Source organism: Cetorhinus maximus, chromosome 10 (assembly GCF_964194155.1).
Source record: "Cetorhinus maximus chromosome 10, sCetMax3.hap1.1, whole genome shotgun sequence".
Classification (NCBI taxonomy): domain Eukaryota; kingdom Metazoa; phylum Chordata; class Chondrichthyes; order Lamniformes; family Cetorhinidae; genus Cetorhinus; species Cetorhinus maximus.
The window spans coordinates 79,390,539-79,407,817 of record NC_135888.1 but is presented as its reverse complement, the minus strand read 5'-3'; the positions used below and the strand labels follow the sequence as shown (position 1 = coordinate 79,407,817).

General features: G+C 40.5%; 1 protein-coding gene across 3 annotated transcripts in view; it reads right to left on the bottom strand.

Annotated features, from left to right (window-relative positions):
- Positions 1-2,989: 2,989 nt before the first annotated feature.
- The window catches only part of rmnd5b (required for meiotic nuclear division 5 homolog B), a 36,617-nt gene continuing 22,327 nt past the window's right edge, over positions 2,990-17,279 (bottom strand). For all 3 annotated transcript variants that reach the window (XM_078550659.1, XM_078550657.1, XM_078550658.1), the window contains exons 6-9: positions 15,500-15,665; positions 11,228-11,330; positions 9,021-9,175; positions 2,990-8,086 (exon numbers count right to left, since the gene is read on the bottom strand). In XM_078550659.1, coding sequence (XP_078406785.1) covers positions 8,023-8,086; positions 9,021-9,175; positions 11,228-11,330; positions 15,500-15,665 — 488 coding nt within the window. In that variant the 3' untranslated portion in view covers positions 2,990-8,022. The remainder of the gene's footprint in view (positions 8,087-9,020; positions 9,176-11,227; positions 11,331-15,499; positions 15,666-17,279) is intronic.

Genomic DNA, 17,279 nt, shown 5'->3' with positions numbered 1-17,279 from the left:
TAAAGACATTGTTAGATGGAACAGTAAGCCATAGACATCAGAAGGTTGTAACTTTGATGCATTAACTCAGTCAGGGCAGCCATTGATTAACTCAGTGGTCTAAAAATGGGCTTGCAGGCACAGGTGAGCTACAAGGAAAAAACCGAGAGGTGACTTTATTGTGGCATTTAAAACCTGCAAACTAAGAGATAAACTGGATCCCAGAAAGATCATCAATATTTGACCGGATAGATTAATTGGTCATTTCCTGTCCTTCATTGCGTGTTCATATTAACACAAGCTCTAGGACAAATGGACAAGGATTCAAACTTAGATGAGACCTTTACATTAAATGGAAATGTGTGGAATAGCCCATCAGGGAGGCAGTAGAAACAGAGGGTGTTGGGTAAGTTTTTGACAGGTAGTCATCAACCTAATCAAGATCCACAAGTCAGGAGAAATGTCTTGTTTTACTAACTCTTTATTTAATGTTAATTTCTTCTTTGATGACAATTGCCATCATCCTTAGTAAAGTGTCCAATTTTTGAAGGGCCACTAACATTAAATTGAAAAATTTTTCAATGAAATGCAGCAACTTAATTAAAATTTAATTTTGGGGGTTCATGGTGCGTTTCAGTCCCTCAAGTGCACATCGGTCACGGAAAGTCTCAAGATGTCATGTGATTCCACTTCAACGATAGCATGTTGTGAACACAGCTGCGAAAGAGGCTGGCAATTGAATCAATTGACTCTCTCGAGTGTGCGCCTTCTGGACCTGTGAATGGCCACACAGCCACAGGCTTAGGAGTCTTGTTCAGCTAATACCTTTAATTTCATGTGACCAGAGTTAATGCCATCTGGACATCCAATAATTCGTTTGCACACCAAGAAGCAGAAATGCTGACAATCCCAGCATCATACCATAGAGAAATAACCTTGCACTTGTGATTTAAGTGGTCTCTTGGTAGCAATACCAAGATTCTGTTGATCACTAAGCAAACTTTCATGCAAAGAAAATCTGACAAGGCATCTTGTGTTTAAGACAGTGAAAGAGATGATCCAAAGACCTTGGCAGAAAATAAGTTTTGATGAGTAATTTCCCCAATTAAAGGTGTGTTAACTTGTAAAGTATTTAATTCAATAGTTTTATAATACATAAAGTAAGAATGAGCAAAAGACTTTGTATGGCACTTCTCCCATTATTTAAGTCCAAATACAGAACCTGCCTGAAGCATTTCCAATTTCCTAATGCTCTTAATGCAGCCTGGTTTTGTTCTATTCCAATTGATCATTAGGAATTTATTCATCTCTTTTTTGAAAACTTTGGCCAAAATTCCATGCAGCTCCTTTCATGATGCTCCAATCACTTTACAGCCAATTAAATACTTTTGAGTTGTAGTCACTGGTAAAATGTAGGCAAGGTTACCAAATGGCAGACCAGACTCAGGGGGCTGAATGGCTTACTCCTGCTCCTAATATATACGCTCATATGTCATTTTGGATGGATGAGATGAACTGGGCTAAATGGACTTTGTCACCCATAATTATCTTGCGAAGAGGGTGGAGTCATGGCTGGAGTTCTGTTTATTTTGTTAATAAAAGTTAACTGTGAGCGGGCTTTGTGGGGTGAAATTGTCAGGAGTGCATAACGGGCTTATAGTGAATCAGTAACCTGTTTAATCTTGCACATGATTCTCAAGTGTCTTTTCCATTGACTTCAATCTTGCTCTTTTGTCTGCTTACCTATTATCCCACTCTATCTTGGTGCTTTTTATGAGATTTTGAAGTTATTGAAATATTGTGATAAAGTTGTATCGCATTGTAGATTTTGAAAATATATTGTAGTGAGAAGCAGCAATCAGCAGGGTCTCCAAACTTGCTGATCATGAAACATATACTATTGTAAATCATTCAGTCTTTGTTCTCTGGCCTCTTAAAAGTTCTGTTGCACATAGACACACCAGAGGACGCGGAAACGGAAGAAACACTGGGGCCCATGATTTCTCTCGCTGGCCTTGCTTTTATATCCTCCATTCTCACCATCCAATGCCCTAAACATTCCTTGCAGGTGAAGCAATGATTTGTGTGTACATCTTTTACTTTAATACATATTATTCACTGCTCACAATCTGGTCACTGGGAAGACCAAACGAAGATCGGGTGCCCACTCTGCAGTATACCTCCATTCCGGTCGCAAGCATGACCCTAAGCTTCCGATCACTTGTCATTTTAATCCTCCACCTTGCCCCCACTCTGAGTTTCCTGTCCTCGGCCTCCTGCAGTTTTCCAATGGGGTCAACGCAAGCTCGAGGACCAGCAACAGCTTTTCATCTTTCAGGCTTTTTGCTTTTTCTTAGCTGATTTTGCTTTTCTCTGCTTTTGGACAGCAGCTATTCATCATTCCTGCCATTCATACCTCCTCTAGCCACATCTTTTGTTTGTTTCCTTGTCCTATTACCACTCCCTTTGATCTTTTACCTTGTACCATGAACCCTTTTGTCATTTAATCTCTCCTGCCTTCCATCCTATCAGATACCTGTCTTTTTGCTCTTTTACTCCCCATCTTTTCCCCCTTTCACTTGCTTAAAGCCTATCATGCATTTCTAACTTTTCCCAGTTTTGATGAAAGGTCATGGACCTGAAATGTTAACTCTGTTGCTCTCTGCACAGATGCTGCCTGACCTGCTGAGTATTTTTGCATTTTCTGTTTTTAAATCAGAGATAACTAAGCCCAGTTTTCAGATTTCTTTACCCTTGACCTCAAGAGTTTTTATTCTAGCTTCCACACCTCATGAAAATAACCTGATCGAATGTTTTCTGAAGATCAGGATATGGCCTCTTTTGTGGAGTGAAGGGTCATTGTAAACCTCAACTTTCTAAAACATTAACTGCTTCATGAGGGAATTAACAATCTCACTCCAAAGAAGAAATACCCCAAAAAACACAAAATAAGATTGCTATTGCATTTTCTTTTTATACTGCAGATGAAAAACAATTTCAAATCACAAAAGCATTTCAACATATTTATTAAACATTTGTTCTCTAAAATAATGTAGTCATTATTCATAATATAATTTAAAAGTCATGTAACAGTCTAAAATTATCAGAGAGCATTGAACTCTCCAAACTGCCGATTGCCAGGTATTCCATAACCTTTTCTTTACAATCTTCTGGTTTTGTGGGAGGACAGGTGACAAGCAAGCTAGGGATTAAAATAACAGCTCATGAAATGGAGCAATCCTACAAAATTTTCATACACCCTCCAAACTAAAACTATAGCAAAAACAGATGAAGGATTGGGAAACCACCATCTTTGAGACAGTAACATTTCGGAAATGGTTAAGAAAAATCAGGTCTCTCCTTCCCATTATATATATAAAAACAAGGAAGGATAGTTCAAAAGTTACATTCCCCATCTTTTGCAGGATGGGTGTCATCAGAAAATGCTACTGTTGGTGGTTAAAAACAGCACCATCCTATATAATGTCATTTTTTTCTTTTTACAGCCTGAACATCTTCATTCAACCCACTACAGGTAAATCTGGGTTGCACATCCTGAATCTGGCTTTGACAGCTAAAAATATTATATTTGAATACGCTTTTGAGGGTTTGTAATTACTTTTTGCAATGGTGTAGGCATATCATATGTTCAGGTTACACTCCAGAACCCAAAGAAACCCTACGGTAGGCTGGAACCTTCCATCCCAATGCATGCCATTTAGTCTACAAAGCACAAATTTCTACCTTTGTAGTTCATCATCTCAGCATTTTCACAGTGAATAGACGTGTAGGAACCAGTTTATTTCTCCAAAGGGAAGGTCATTACTTTGGATGAAGCCTTCTGCCCAGGACCATTCTCCTTCATTGTTTGGGTGACTTTGGCAGATGTACAGCACCAGGTGAAGGTGGAAGGGAAGGAACAAGGAGTCCACACAAAAAGAAACCCTGCCTTCAAGGTGGGGGCATGTTGGCCACCTTTAAAATTAGCTGCTGGTAAAATTACTCAATGGCCATGAAAGAGCACAAGCTTCACTCAGTGACACCGTGGCCAGTTGAGACTGGCACAGGGAGTAGAGTTTGTTCCACTCAAAACACTTACATATTGGGGGAGATTTTCAATCCTTCAGTCTGGGCTGAATTTAAGGTCAAACAGTGTGTGGGCTTCACTTAATCCACCAGATTGAACCAGATTCCTTTCACTCTCATTGAACTGAATTACTCCCGGCTGCCCAATTATCTGGGATTTAATGCTTGCTTCATTAAGAATACTTAGGGTGGCTATTTTTAGGCATGACCAGTTTATATTAAATGGTAACAGGCTTTTTAAAATAAAACCGGCTTCTAAGTGGTGATCTTTTTGTTTATTTTAATTAACAGAAGTTGTTCCTATGTGTGTACTTACAACCGTGTATAGTGGGGGTCATGAATGATGTGTTACAGCCACTCATTTAGTACTAGTGCAAGAGGCAATTACAGTGATGTGTCACAAAAAACAAACATTTGAAAAGGCACAATTACAGGGTTTATATTAAAAAAAAGAGTACAGAATATTTTCAAAAATGATAAAGTACAACCTGCAATTTTCAATAAAAGGTCAATTTTTTAAAAGTTGATTTCTGATGAACATTGAGTAGCCATCGCAACTCATATGAACATATGAAATAGGAGAAGTAGGCCATTCAGCCCTTCGAGCCTGCTCCGCCTTTCAATAAGATCATGGCTGATCAGTTTGTGTTCCGAGTTCTACATTCCCATCTACCCCCAATAACCTTTGATTCCATTGCATAATAAGAACCTGTTGCTTCTTCGAAACTCAACTAACTCTCCCCTGTCTCTCATTGTCACCCAGAGTTGAGAAAGCAAATAGGCCATTCTCCCCAGTACAAAACAGTAGCCCCCACTGGCCAATCTCAGATAAAGTCCAAATAATTAAATTTATCTGTCCTTGCTTCAGTTTGTGTTGAATGAATGATAGAGTGGGCCGCCACTGAAGTTTTCTAAAAATTGACTTTCTTTTGACTTGCAAAGTCTGAATCAAGAGCTGGTGTCTGAAACAAAGCATTTCCTCCCCTCTTTACTTCTCCTGAAGTCAGGGACATTTAGCAGGGGATGGTTATATGAGCATTGACAGCTCTCTGATATGATGTTCAAACTACCATTCTTTGTGTGCCAGCCCACACTACAAGATTTACAAGCCCATTGACTACGGTGGGGATCCTCATCTGATGTCCAGTTCAACATATGCATACTTTTCAGCAGAGATCACTGGATAAAGAAAGAGTGAGACCACCAAATGATTTCCCCCTTTCCCTACTCAGGAACAGAGGGCAACTGTAGTGCTGAGTACTGTCCTGGCTAAGACCAATGCACTTAGCACCAACCATGCTTATATCCTGGGATTTACTGTCCAGTTCAGTAGTGCACCACTCAAATGTGTTCATCTGATGTCTGATGAAGATAGATGGAATTCACTATAAAAATCCTTTAAAATTGGCATTGGATGTTGGGTAGATCTAGTTAATCAGTGCAAAATCAGAAGATTAAATGTGTTATGGTGGGCAGGTATTACATTACAAATTTTTAGAAAACTATTCTATAAGTTGCATTTTTGTTTTAAATCTTGGACTGAGTTTAAAGACTGTTCTCAAAATGGCTCCAGGCTACGAGACAGAATTGTGGATTTCAACCACCTTTCTTACCTTCTGAGGAGACAAGGATGCATTGCCAAACATATATAAATACAAAAAACATTTGAAATTCAATGAGTGTCCCAAATGAATAAACTGAAACTCATTGCCTTGATGGCCTTTCCTCCAAATACAAAGGGACTAACTGATAAGCCACTTTAAGGCATGAACAGCCCTGGCAACTTTTGAACACAGCAGGTGGTTAAAAAGAATTCAAAACTGTAATGGAATTACCACTTGCCTTATATGGAACATGACTTAGCATAACAGCAGCCATCATTGTTTCATGTTTAAAAAAAGGGCAGCAAGCTGCCTAGGGACAGATCCATCTTGAACCAGCTTCAGTGTAGCAGAAAAGACAACCGCTTGCAACAGGGAGAGACAAAGCGGGACATCCAGAAAAGCAGCTACTGGTCTGCTCTAAAGTAACTAGGCAGTTAAAAGTACCAAAACCAAAAATAGCTGGAAAAACTCAGCAGGTCTGACAGCATCTGCGGAGAGGAAGACAGTTAACGTTTCGAGTCCGTATGACTCTTCATCAGAACTAAAGAAAAATAGAAATGAGGTGAAATATAAGCTAGTTTTTAAAATAGTTTTTCCAGCTATTTTTGTTTTTGTTTCAGATTTCCAACATCCGCAATATTTTGCTTTCCTCTTAGTTGAAAGTACCACCCCTGCAGAAGTAAGGGACCTTCTCTCTTCCTTGTAAAACTGATTCCATCTAAGCTCACCTGTTAAAGCAGCATCTGGAAATTCAACAGTGGAAGCCATTGCAGCTGCAGAGACAATCCTATAACCTCAAAACCTTCACTCCACACAACACAACATTTCGACTTTGAAAAACTAGTAGGCCTGCGTCGAACAATACAGCCTGAACTTGACTCACATTTATAAGTATCGTTTTATCTTCCTCTGTAACTAATCTTGGTGGGTGTATGTGTTTGTAACTTTATATTTTCTTAAGTAACTTCCAGAGCAATGGTGCAAAATAAACCAACGTATTCCTTTTTCACTAACAAGGCTTTGCTGCTGGATTATTTTTAAACTGAATTACTCACTCCAAGGACAAAATGTACACACTCACAAACAAATACATTGTCCACAGGTAACCTCGGGGGGGACACCTTTTAAAGCGTCCGTGATAAATGGGGCCTTAAATTTCAAACTGAATAGTGGTGGAAGCGCCTCTAACCAAGCAAGAAAAACCGGCTCTTGCAGATTGAAAGACTACAAATGTGAGCAAGTTACCAGAGCTAATACAGAAACCATCTCTGCAAGAAATAATAAAGGCATAATCAATTTCCATGTGAATTAATATAGCAGGAGTCTCGTAACAAAATATTCCTTGTTGAGCTAGTTCTAGATTTCAGTAGGACTCAATCGCATTGCTAACATGTTAACTGCCATTACTGCAATGATCAGAAAAAAACACCAATTACCTTTTCAAAGCCTACAATTTTAGACCCAAGGACTAAATCATAATAATTTGAGGGTGAAATATTATTACTGCAGTCCATAAAAGACTAAAATACTGATATATGTGACTACAGACCATCTTAAGAAAATCTCATTGATACAGATATAATATGAATGTTTTATATGTAATGTACTGTAGATCTCCTTGAGAAGGGGAGGAGTTATATGGCTGGGAAATTGTAAGGGCTTTTCCCCCCTCCCTTCACCTTGGTGACCACTTTGTGCGAGATTCAGCTACAATGTAAAGCTTCTGCTCCATTACCCAACCATGTCCTCAAACCCCACCCTCAGACAAACATTAAGACAGCTTTATGGCATTTCAATAGCTATCATAAAGGGTTATAAATCTTGGTATCTGTCAGTGGTACTGTATTACACATTCCCCAGAATGAAGGAGGTGAGACTACATGTCATTTAACTCTGTAATGGTGAATCGTGTCAAAGTCGGCATGTACAGCAACTAATAAAGTCATTGGAAGTCCCCTGGCATATTTTGGAACTGCTCCACAGCACAGCACAGGGTTTATAACATGTGCTGCTACATCAGGTGGCAGCAAATCAGCTCTACAATTGTAATTGAGCTACCTGGTAGTGGCTAAGCATCTGCAAGTGGGGGAAAAAAGTTGGATAGGAGTTAATGACTAACCCCAGGTTCTATATTAGTGAAAATAAAGTGCAGGTCCTACAATAGCGGGTGGGAGGTTGAGAAACTATCCAAAAGCACCTGCCACAGCCCACGTTAGCTCAATCCAGGGCAAATCACATTCATGCCATCTAATGCCTAGACTGGTCACAATAAAACAGTACTAAACCAGACACACCCTAGTAGGAGCCCCTTTCCAACAGAAGGTGCAATGTCCACTGGGCTCAAAGTTGCTCTTCAGAAATAGATCTGTTTAGCATCTGCAGGGGCTTGTTCCATTGGACAATAGGGGCACTTTAATCTGTACAAGGAGAAAAGTGTATGAGAAATGATACAAGAACAGATCACATTGCTGAAAAAGATTTTTTAGTTTACATTTACATTATCCTCCCTACCAACACCCCGTATCCGCCATAATTCTTCTGATAAGGGGTTTGGCAAGCAAGCCCCTCCCTAATTAATGCCATTCTTTTAATCCATTACCGTGGGGGGCAGCCAACTCACCTTGCTAATTGGCTGAGCCTCTGCTTGCTGAGGTTGGGAGTTCTCTGGGGTGAGGATTCTGGGGGTGGGGGGTAAGATCATGCCTTTTGTGCATGGACAGCTGCACCAAACCCACCACGGTGCTAGTAAATCAGTGCAGAGTCTGAAACTTCACTAACTAGAACAATGCTGAAGTTGAAGCAGGTGCAGTGGTGAAACTGGGGCACAGGAGCTCCCCAAGGAGAAACGCCCATCAGCATTCTCCAAGATGGGCAGGTATATTTGCTGAGGTAATGACCATAGAGATAGCGCTTCATGGCTTAAGTGCTTGATGCCAGCAATACAGTTGGGGTAGAAAACCTAGCTAAGAAATTAGGTTAATTAGAGGAAAATATCTGGATATCGTCATCATAATGGAAGAGCAACCACCCAGCCATTAAATCAGGATGTTAAATGCTTCCCCCAGCTAAATGTAAATGCAAGAGAGGTAGAATGGCTTAGAGAAAACGGAGGAAGGCACTTTGGTTTAGATGGGCTAGGGATGGCTATTCTTTTCCAGTTATAAACATAAGCATTTTCCCTTGTGCTCAATCTCCTCATTAAATCTACAATCATTTCCAGAGATTCACAATTCCCACCCACACCCAGGATAATGGCACATCCCACATGCAAATATCAGTCATCCCACAACTTATGACCACGTTACACAGTAATGCCCAATAAACCGGTCAATGCATCCATACACTACTCACTTTCCACTATTGATCAGTTTGTTTAATGCATCTCTGGAGATCACATGGCCGCAGATCAGCTTCATGGGGGGGTTGGATTCAGTCGCTTGCTGTCGGAGGATGGGGCAGGCAAAGACAGAGTGGTACCAGCACTTCTTACCCAGCTCAATCTCAATCTGAAACAAATAAAAGCTCAGTTTTACATTTTTATTTGTTGTTTTAGAAAAAGTTGGGGGTGGGGTTGGGGTGATATAGTTGATGCTGTTCTCACGTTCAATCCCTGGCGTGCGACAAGTTTGCTGATCTCAACTGGGAGTGGCTGTGAGAGAATAACATTGGGAGTGGCTGTGAGAGAATAACATTTGGTGTTGAGTATTGGGGTAATGGATGGGACAAAACACAGGCTGTCAGCTCCTGATCAGTACCCAGCGAACCCTGCAGAGGTGTGTGTGTGTGTGTGTGTGTGACCATCAGGTGAGGACAGATTCAAGTGCGATTCCTTTCATAATTCAAAGTTTAGGAACACTCACTGCCCAGAGTCACATATGGTCCTTTGACTAGCTAGTGGACGTTTGGTGGCTGTTGTGGAACTACAATCAATCACAAGCCACCGGCTTTAAGAAACAAGGAAAAATGTGACAGGGAGGAAAAAACAAGAAAGAGGGTTTTACCAGAGGAAACTTGGCGTGTTTCATCTGCTACAGATTTTTTGATTATTCATTCTGCTCAGGCACTTCCAAACTTGATCTATGCAAAGAACATTTAAACTGTCCGAGGCAACTTTTAGGATATATAGTGATTCTCACTGACATCATAAAACAACAATTTGTTCAATACTTTAATCAAAGAAAACAACTCTAGGTGTTTTACCAAGGCAAAGTATTGACAATGAGACACCAAACTGTGGTGTTAGACTAACAAGAGAAAGCTTGGTGAAAGAAACAGGCTTTGAAAAGATTTTTTCCAAAGGTAGTGAGAGAAGGGAAAGAGGTTTAGGGAGGAAATTTTAGAAAGAATGGGATTGGGATGATTGAAGGTTCCACCATCACTGGTGGGATGAAGCAGGGGAATGCACAAAAGGCCATTTGAAGAGTCAATGGTGTGGGATGGAATATCAGAGGAATTTGAAAGTCAAGGATTAGGAGTTGGGGACAGGAAGCCAAAGTAGGTCAGTGACGATGAACACGATTGGCATGCTGCACTTGGAACAAGGCAAGAGGTGTGTAGCGAGTTTTGAATAAGTTGGAGGGTGAACAAAGCTGGTGGGGGAACCAGCACGAAGACATTGACAAAAGTGAGAAAGAGGGTTTCAGCAGCTCTTAGCCCCCTTGCTAGTTGCCCTCAAATTCCCAACTCCTTCTCTGCAAATCCCACCTCAGTAGCTGGAATATTTACCTTCAGTTAACAAATAAATCTGGAGTAAAAAACTATCAGCAATGCTGGCCACAGAACTGCCAGTTTGTCATAAAAACCCATCTGGTTCACTAATGTCCTTTAGGGAAGGAAGTCCAGAGCCACGGTAATGAGATTGGCTCTTAGGTACCATCAGAAATGGCCTAGTAAGTTACTCAGTTAAGGGCAATTATGGATGGGCAATAAATGCTGGCCTTGACGACAATGCCCACATTCCATTAATGAAGTAAAAAGCTGAAATACATCCATCATCCCAGAGACCAGAAGTGAAACCCTGTAGGGGGAGTTAGGATTAAATTAACCTTTAGGGCAGTTCCAAGATTTGAAGTAAAGAAGATAAGGGCATAGAAGGGAAAACACATCTGCCGCATGACCACGGACTAAGAAAGGGTTGAGAAAAGCTCCCAAGAGTGCTGGACTCTACAAGCAGCTTCATGACATCAGTGTAAATGTAGAAAATGCAATACTGGAATGTTAATGCTCAATTTACACTTAGGGCCAAGCACATTTGAGCACTGACTCAGTTTGGGAGTCTTACACCACACAAATATTGTACCATGGCAATACACAAATGCCTGCAAATGCACAATACTGCACCAAGTTATGGGGAAAACCAGAGTCCTGTTTCCATCTGGTCACAACACACATTCAAGACGTCTACCAGTAAGAATCCACTTGCTCAGATTTGGGGAGAGGGGGAGTGGTGGTTGGTGTTGGACATTATAGAAAGTTGCTAAAATTACACTAGTAAAAAAAGTATTTAGTTTGAACATGACAATTTAATCATCGATAACACTCAAATGGGCAACACTCACTGGAAGCTCATCCTTTTGGCTCCATATTCCTGTGCACTGTCTCTGTTCAATCACAGCCTTAATATTCAGCAGAACTGGCAATGCCAGACAGCCAGCAGAAAAACTGTTATAGTAAAAAAACAGATCAATTAGACAGAAAGATACCAGTGCCTAACTGAGTCATTGGACAAAGACCTGGATAAATGTATGGAATCGAATAGCAGAACTGATCTGAAACATTAACTCTCTTTCTCTCTCCACAGATGCTGCCAGACCTGCTGTATATTTCCAGCATTTTCTGGCTTTACTATGAAATATATTTTTTTAATAATTAGAAAATCACTTTCTCTCCCTAACAAAAAACAGAAGTATAATCATTTCATGATGTCTCCCATCAACAGGGAGGCAGAAGAGCATTAGAAAACTGCTAGACTGTTGACATTTATTAAATTGACAGTTTTATATAGGAAGAATTGGATTAAAATAAACTTCTTGAGGGCAATGGATTTTTATCTCAAGGGGTGAGCTGTGGCATATTTTCTTCGCAGCTGGAGGCTGAAATCAAAAGGACTGGTTTATCATTGGTTTCACTCTGATTCTTTATGGTCATCAGCTTCCCTTCCTGTGCCTCACTACTGTCCTCTGTAGGCTGACCACCTCTTATGGGGCACAATTTCTCCTCTGGCAAGGCATAGTATCATCAATTGTTTCTCAAGCTCAGTAATTTTGGGCTTCAGCGAGTCCAATGTTTTTCTTGCACCTGAACATTCAGAATCTTATGGCACAGAAAGAGGCATTTGATCCATCATGCCTGTGCCTGTTCTTTGACAGAGCTATCCAGTTAGCCCATTTCCCATTACCGTGCAAATGTTTTGAGTATTTATTTATCCATCAATTCCCTTTGGAAAGTTGCTGTTGAATCTCATTTCAAATCATAACTCACTGTGTAAAAACATTTCTCCTCATCTTCCCTCGGGTTTATTTGTTAAGTCATCTTGAATCTACATTCTGTGTTTACCATAGAAGGACATCATTCAGCCTATTCTGTCCATGCTGGCTGTAAAATGGTTATCCAGCCTAATCCTGCTTTACAGTTCTTGGACTCTAGCCATATAGGTTACAACACTTCAAGTGCACATCCAAGTAATGTGATGAGGGTTTCTGCCTCTACCACCCTTTTAGGCAGTGAGTTAAGATCCCCACCATCTCCTGTGTGATAAGAATTTTTCCTCAGCTCCCCTCTAATCCTTCAATCAATTACTTTAAATCTATGCCTCCTCTCTGCTAAGGGAAATAGGGCTTTCCAGCCACTCCCTAGACCCCTCAATTTTATACACCTCAATTAAATCTCCCCTCAACCTCCTTGTTCCAAAAAAAAAGACCAGCCTATTGAATCTTTCCTCATAGGTAAAATTCTCCACTCCTAGTAATATCTTCAATGTATCCTCTTTAGTATGAACACATCCTTCCTGTACTGCAGTGATCTTAATTGTATGCAGTTCTCTAGTTGTGAGCCAACTGGTACTTTGTACAGTTCTAGCATAACCTCACTGCTGCTATATTGTGTATCTCAGCCAATAAAAACAAACATCCTGTATACCCACTTAACCACTTTATCTACCTGTCCTACCACCTTCAGGGATCTATGAACATGCACTCCAAGGTCCACCTATTCCTCTACACTTCTCAGTAATCTACTATTTATTGTGAATTATTTGCCTTGTTTACCCTCCTGCGAATGAAAACAGCTTCTTCCTATGTACTTTATCAAAAGCTTTGATAATTTTGAACATCTCTATTCAATCTCCCCCTGATCTCCGCTGCTCGAAGGAGAACAATCTCAACTTCTCTATTCTCTTCCAGTGCTGGTGATAAAGGGAGTCAACAACACCCACTTTCCAGAAACTCAAAATCTATCAAAGCCTACACAAGTTTCCACTATCCCATCATAGTTCGTAGACTTAAAAGAAGGACCCAGAAACTCAAAGTACTTTTAAGCCAACTACACCTTAGAGCCAAATTCTGATGCAGACCAAACTCCAAGCACCCGCTGAGCTGGCCTTACACTTGTAAAATCTCCCTAAGCCAGTGGTATCTGATCAGGACAAGAAATTTATGGAAAGAAATAATAATTTATGCCAGAAAAATTGTTGAACATACTATATGTACTGTCTACAATGCTACAGGAGAAGGCTTTTCATTTGCAGTCTGATGCTTTTAAATCTGTTAGTACTTTCTTGATAGTAATATGCTGTTAAAATAGAATTACCTTATGGTGGATTTAAGAAGAACCTTTGAACAAATCACTGCTGTGGATTGAGGTTTGTAACCTTAAGTTAACAAGTACCCTGGCCCAGATACAATCTGACTTTCATCTACAAATGGACCGTTTCCAAATTTTGGGGGTCATTAGATGGCGACTGGCAACCTGCTGATGTTTTGCCCCTTCCTGCAGATCCCAATTCCAATTTACAGAATTCTTATTGGATTCAAACTGTGATTGACAAAAAGCACAATTCGGGATTAAACTTGGGACCACTGGTCTGGGTGGCTCAATTCAACACTAATTCATTCAGTAATACGGGCATTGGTGGACAGAAGCATGATTACTTACACATCAGCTGAGGTTGGAGTACTGGATGGACAGAAATATGGAGCCAGACTATGCGAAATGATAATTCTATAAACTCAGCACATTGCTCTGTAATTTCCAGAATTGGGGAGAATTCATTAAAGCTGGAAAATAGCTTCACGAAAAGCTGGCCAAGAAACAATCTTACAGATTATCAAAAGCCTCGTGAAGAGGGGGCACAGCATTGCCCAACTAAATCCTCGACAGCAATGAGAATTAACTTGGGGAAGATCATTGCTCACTAACCAGATCATTCTTGAAACTCTTTCGAGTTATCAACAGTCACAGATTGCAACTCTTTTCAAGTACAATCACAGTTCTTGGTTTCCGGGAGTGGGACATGAACCCACAACCCTCTGATTCAAAGGCGAGGGTGCTATGAACTGAGCCACAGCTGACACCTGACAGCAATGAGAATTATATTGAGCAGTGCATAACAATATTGGACATCTTAAATTAACCCAACCCAAAGTCATGTCTCCAGGTCTTTAGATCCAATTGCACATTACCCTGAGAGTGGCAAATTTTCATGCCATCAGTTAAGGTTATTACCCTGGAGTGGCTCCTATCAAGTAAAATTCTGCAGTGACATAAAGATGAAAGAAGTCACACCATGCACATGCATTTCCACATACGCAGCCCATATGGACACGGACACACACTTAGACAATTTCACCCATACATACATACATTTAAAAACAAAATACTGGGCAGGGAGAAAATGGAAAGAGAACTCATAAAATTAGCACATCAAGCATCAGGAAGAAAACGAGCATTTATTCGATTCTCAGAATTGGAGTAGTAAAGTCTACAAATTAGATCCAACAACTTCTGATTTTTTAAAAAAGCTTTGGTTTAAACAATGAATTTTGATGGAACATTAGGAGAATGGCCTGGAGGATGAGCCAAATGCAGCAGTAGGAGGGAACTGCATTAATTCACAATGAAGCTGATAGAACTGGTTTTAACTCATCAGTCACTCTTGAGATTCTAGCCTCCCTGTGCAGTTATTTTTTAAAAAAAATGATTTTAGCTAAAAATATGGCAGCCTTGAAACAAACTTTATTACTGTAATAATGCTATTCAAATATCAGAAATTGTTATGTTACGTTAGTATTGCTTTCTGGCCAAAATAAGTGTTAAAATTTGCTGGCTTTCCTGAAGCTCTCCATCCCAGAGCTGAGGCTACATCGATGAGATTTAGTCGGTCAGCTTGCTAGAAGCTCCCTCCCAAGGATGGTTTTTCAGCCAGTTAGATCTCGGGATTTTAAGACTGAGCTGGTTGCATCACCGAAGTAACCAGGTCAATCCCATGATCCTGTTTGACTGACATCATCATTCTGCTTACTTGACAAGAGAAATCATTTCACTCCACTGGGCCACAGGAAATTTTACTCATTGGCAACAAACCCTGGGGTCAATGACAGTTATTAGCTTGTATTAGTGCAGCTCCCTTCTACCACTGGAATTATAAATCCTCTGTTCTCATCATGAGAATACACTGTTTAAATAATAAAGTAGGATTAAGTGAAACACAATTCTTTACAATTGTCTTACTTTTAAAAGACAATCGTAATGACAATAACTCCTTTTTAATAAAAAAGACAATGAGAACATATTAAAAAAGGAAAATACTTCTTGCTTCTTTATGCTGAGCTTACCTGACACTGAGAGGTGACTCAACCGAAAGGCCGAGGAGGGCACAGGCATCCCTAGTGAATATGTCACAGATGTCTGCCCATTGATTGGAGTCCAGCAGATGGAGATATGGCGAGTTTGCAATACCATGCCGCAGGTAAACCAGGCTCCCCATCAACACCTGGATGTCTGGAATGACAACTCACTCATTATCTATTGAGCAATTCACATTAGAAGAAAACTAAAAGCTTAAAGGCCAAGCACTAAAGAGGCCCCTGCCCAAAGGCAAGGCACTGGAAGGTGAGGGGGATGGTTTGTCTGGGTCATCACAGGTTCAGAGAGAGAGAAAAAAAATGACCAACTCTTACAGAAGAGAAGAGAGAGCAGGTATTGGAATACAGACAAGAAACACACACAACAGCCCAAAATAAACAGCATTACTCCCAACCATTTACATATGAGCTAAAGACAATATACGGCAGAAACTGCTCCACAAGGCAGAAAAACACCTAACAATTATGATGAAACCAGAATTTCCAGTGTTGCTTTGTTACTATTTCACAAATCAACACATAACACACAATTAGCATAGGCAACAGACAGTGTACCAGAGAAGGGCGGCAGCAATGAGAAAACTGTAGTGCTGTCAAGAGCCAGTAATATCTACAGGAACTAGTAGAGCAAGTGTGGTTTGAGTTCTTTTAGGAAGTGGTATGTTTTGAGAAATTGCATACAATATATAATTGAGCCGGGTTTCAGAAGTGAGGGGGTCACAGCATTCTTTACTTCAAAAAAGTAAAGGGTATAACTAGCTTATTGTCTATTTCTGTATTTCTCTGTGGATATACAGAATTGAATTCAAATGGTATCAGAGACAGTTATGCATGTTAAAAATTATATACATGTGCATTTCATACAATAAAACTTCAGAGTCACTTGATGGGACAACAATACTCCAAGGTATTATTCTAGTATATTTCATTATGCTTCAGCTTATTCCATCACGCAGCCACTTTTTACACTGATGCCTCAACCTCTATCTATCAAGGAGCCCTCAGACCAGTGGTTCTCAAACTGGGGTCCGCAAAATAATGTGGAAGTGCTTACCAGGTAGGGCTGGCCTTACGGGTTGAGCGATGTGGCTGACCGCCCAGTATGTCACAATCAGGAGTAAGTGAATGAGCAGCAGACGAGGCTATTTAGTGTGAGTCAGGAGGCAGCAGTGCAGTGTGGCCACCACGGGTCTCTTGGAGAATGGGCTGACTGTCTCACCTAGGAGGGCAGCGCACATGGAGGAGCACTGAGAGTGGCATGAAGATTGGCAGGTGGACCAACAGTTACCAAGGCTTGGGGTCCACCACCAGTGAATTCATCCTTGTTCAAGAGAGTTTTTTTTAAAACAAATTTAAGTACCATATACATAAACTCAAAGGGCACAAAATATAATTTTTCCCAGGGGGCACCATTTTCCCTAATGAAATGTAAGGGAGGGGAGGGGGGGGGAAATAGGTGAAATCCATGATTACTACTCCATTTGAAAAGGGATCCTTCAAACAAAAAACATGGGAGAGCCACTGCCTTAGACCTTGGGGAGTGGTTTTATATCGACACCCTGTAAATCAAGTCTCACTGAATGCACAGGAAAAACTAGCATTCACATAATGGGACACAAGGCCTTGCCCAATGATTCAGTGAGTTTAACCCGTCAATAATTGAACTATAATTGGCAAGGTCCAGGGTTCAATCCTCATCCTGTGCTGTTAGTTGGTTACAGCCAAGATGGCAATAGGGTCACAACATTGG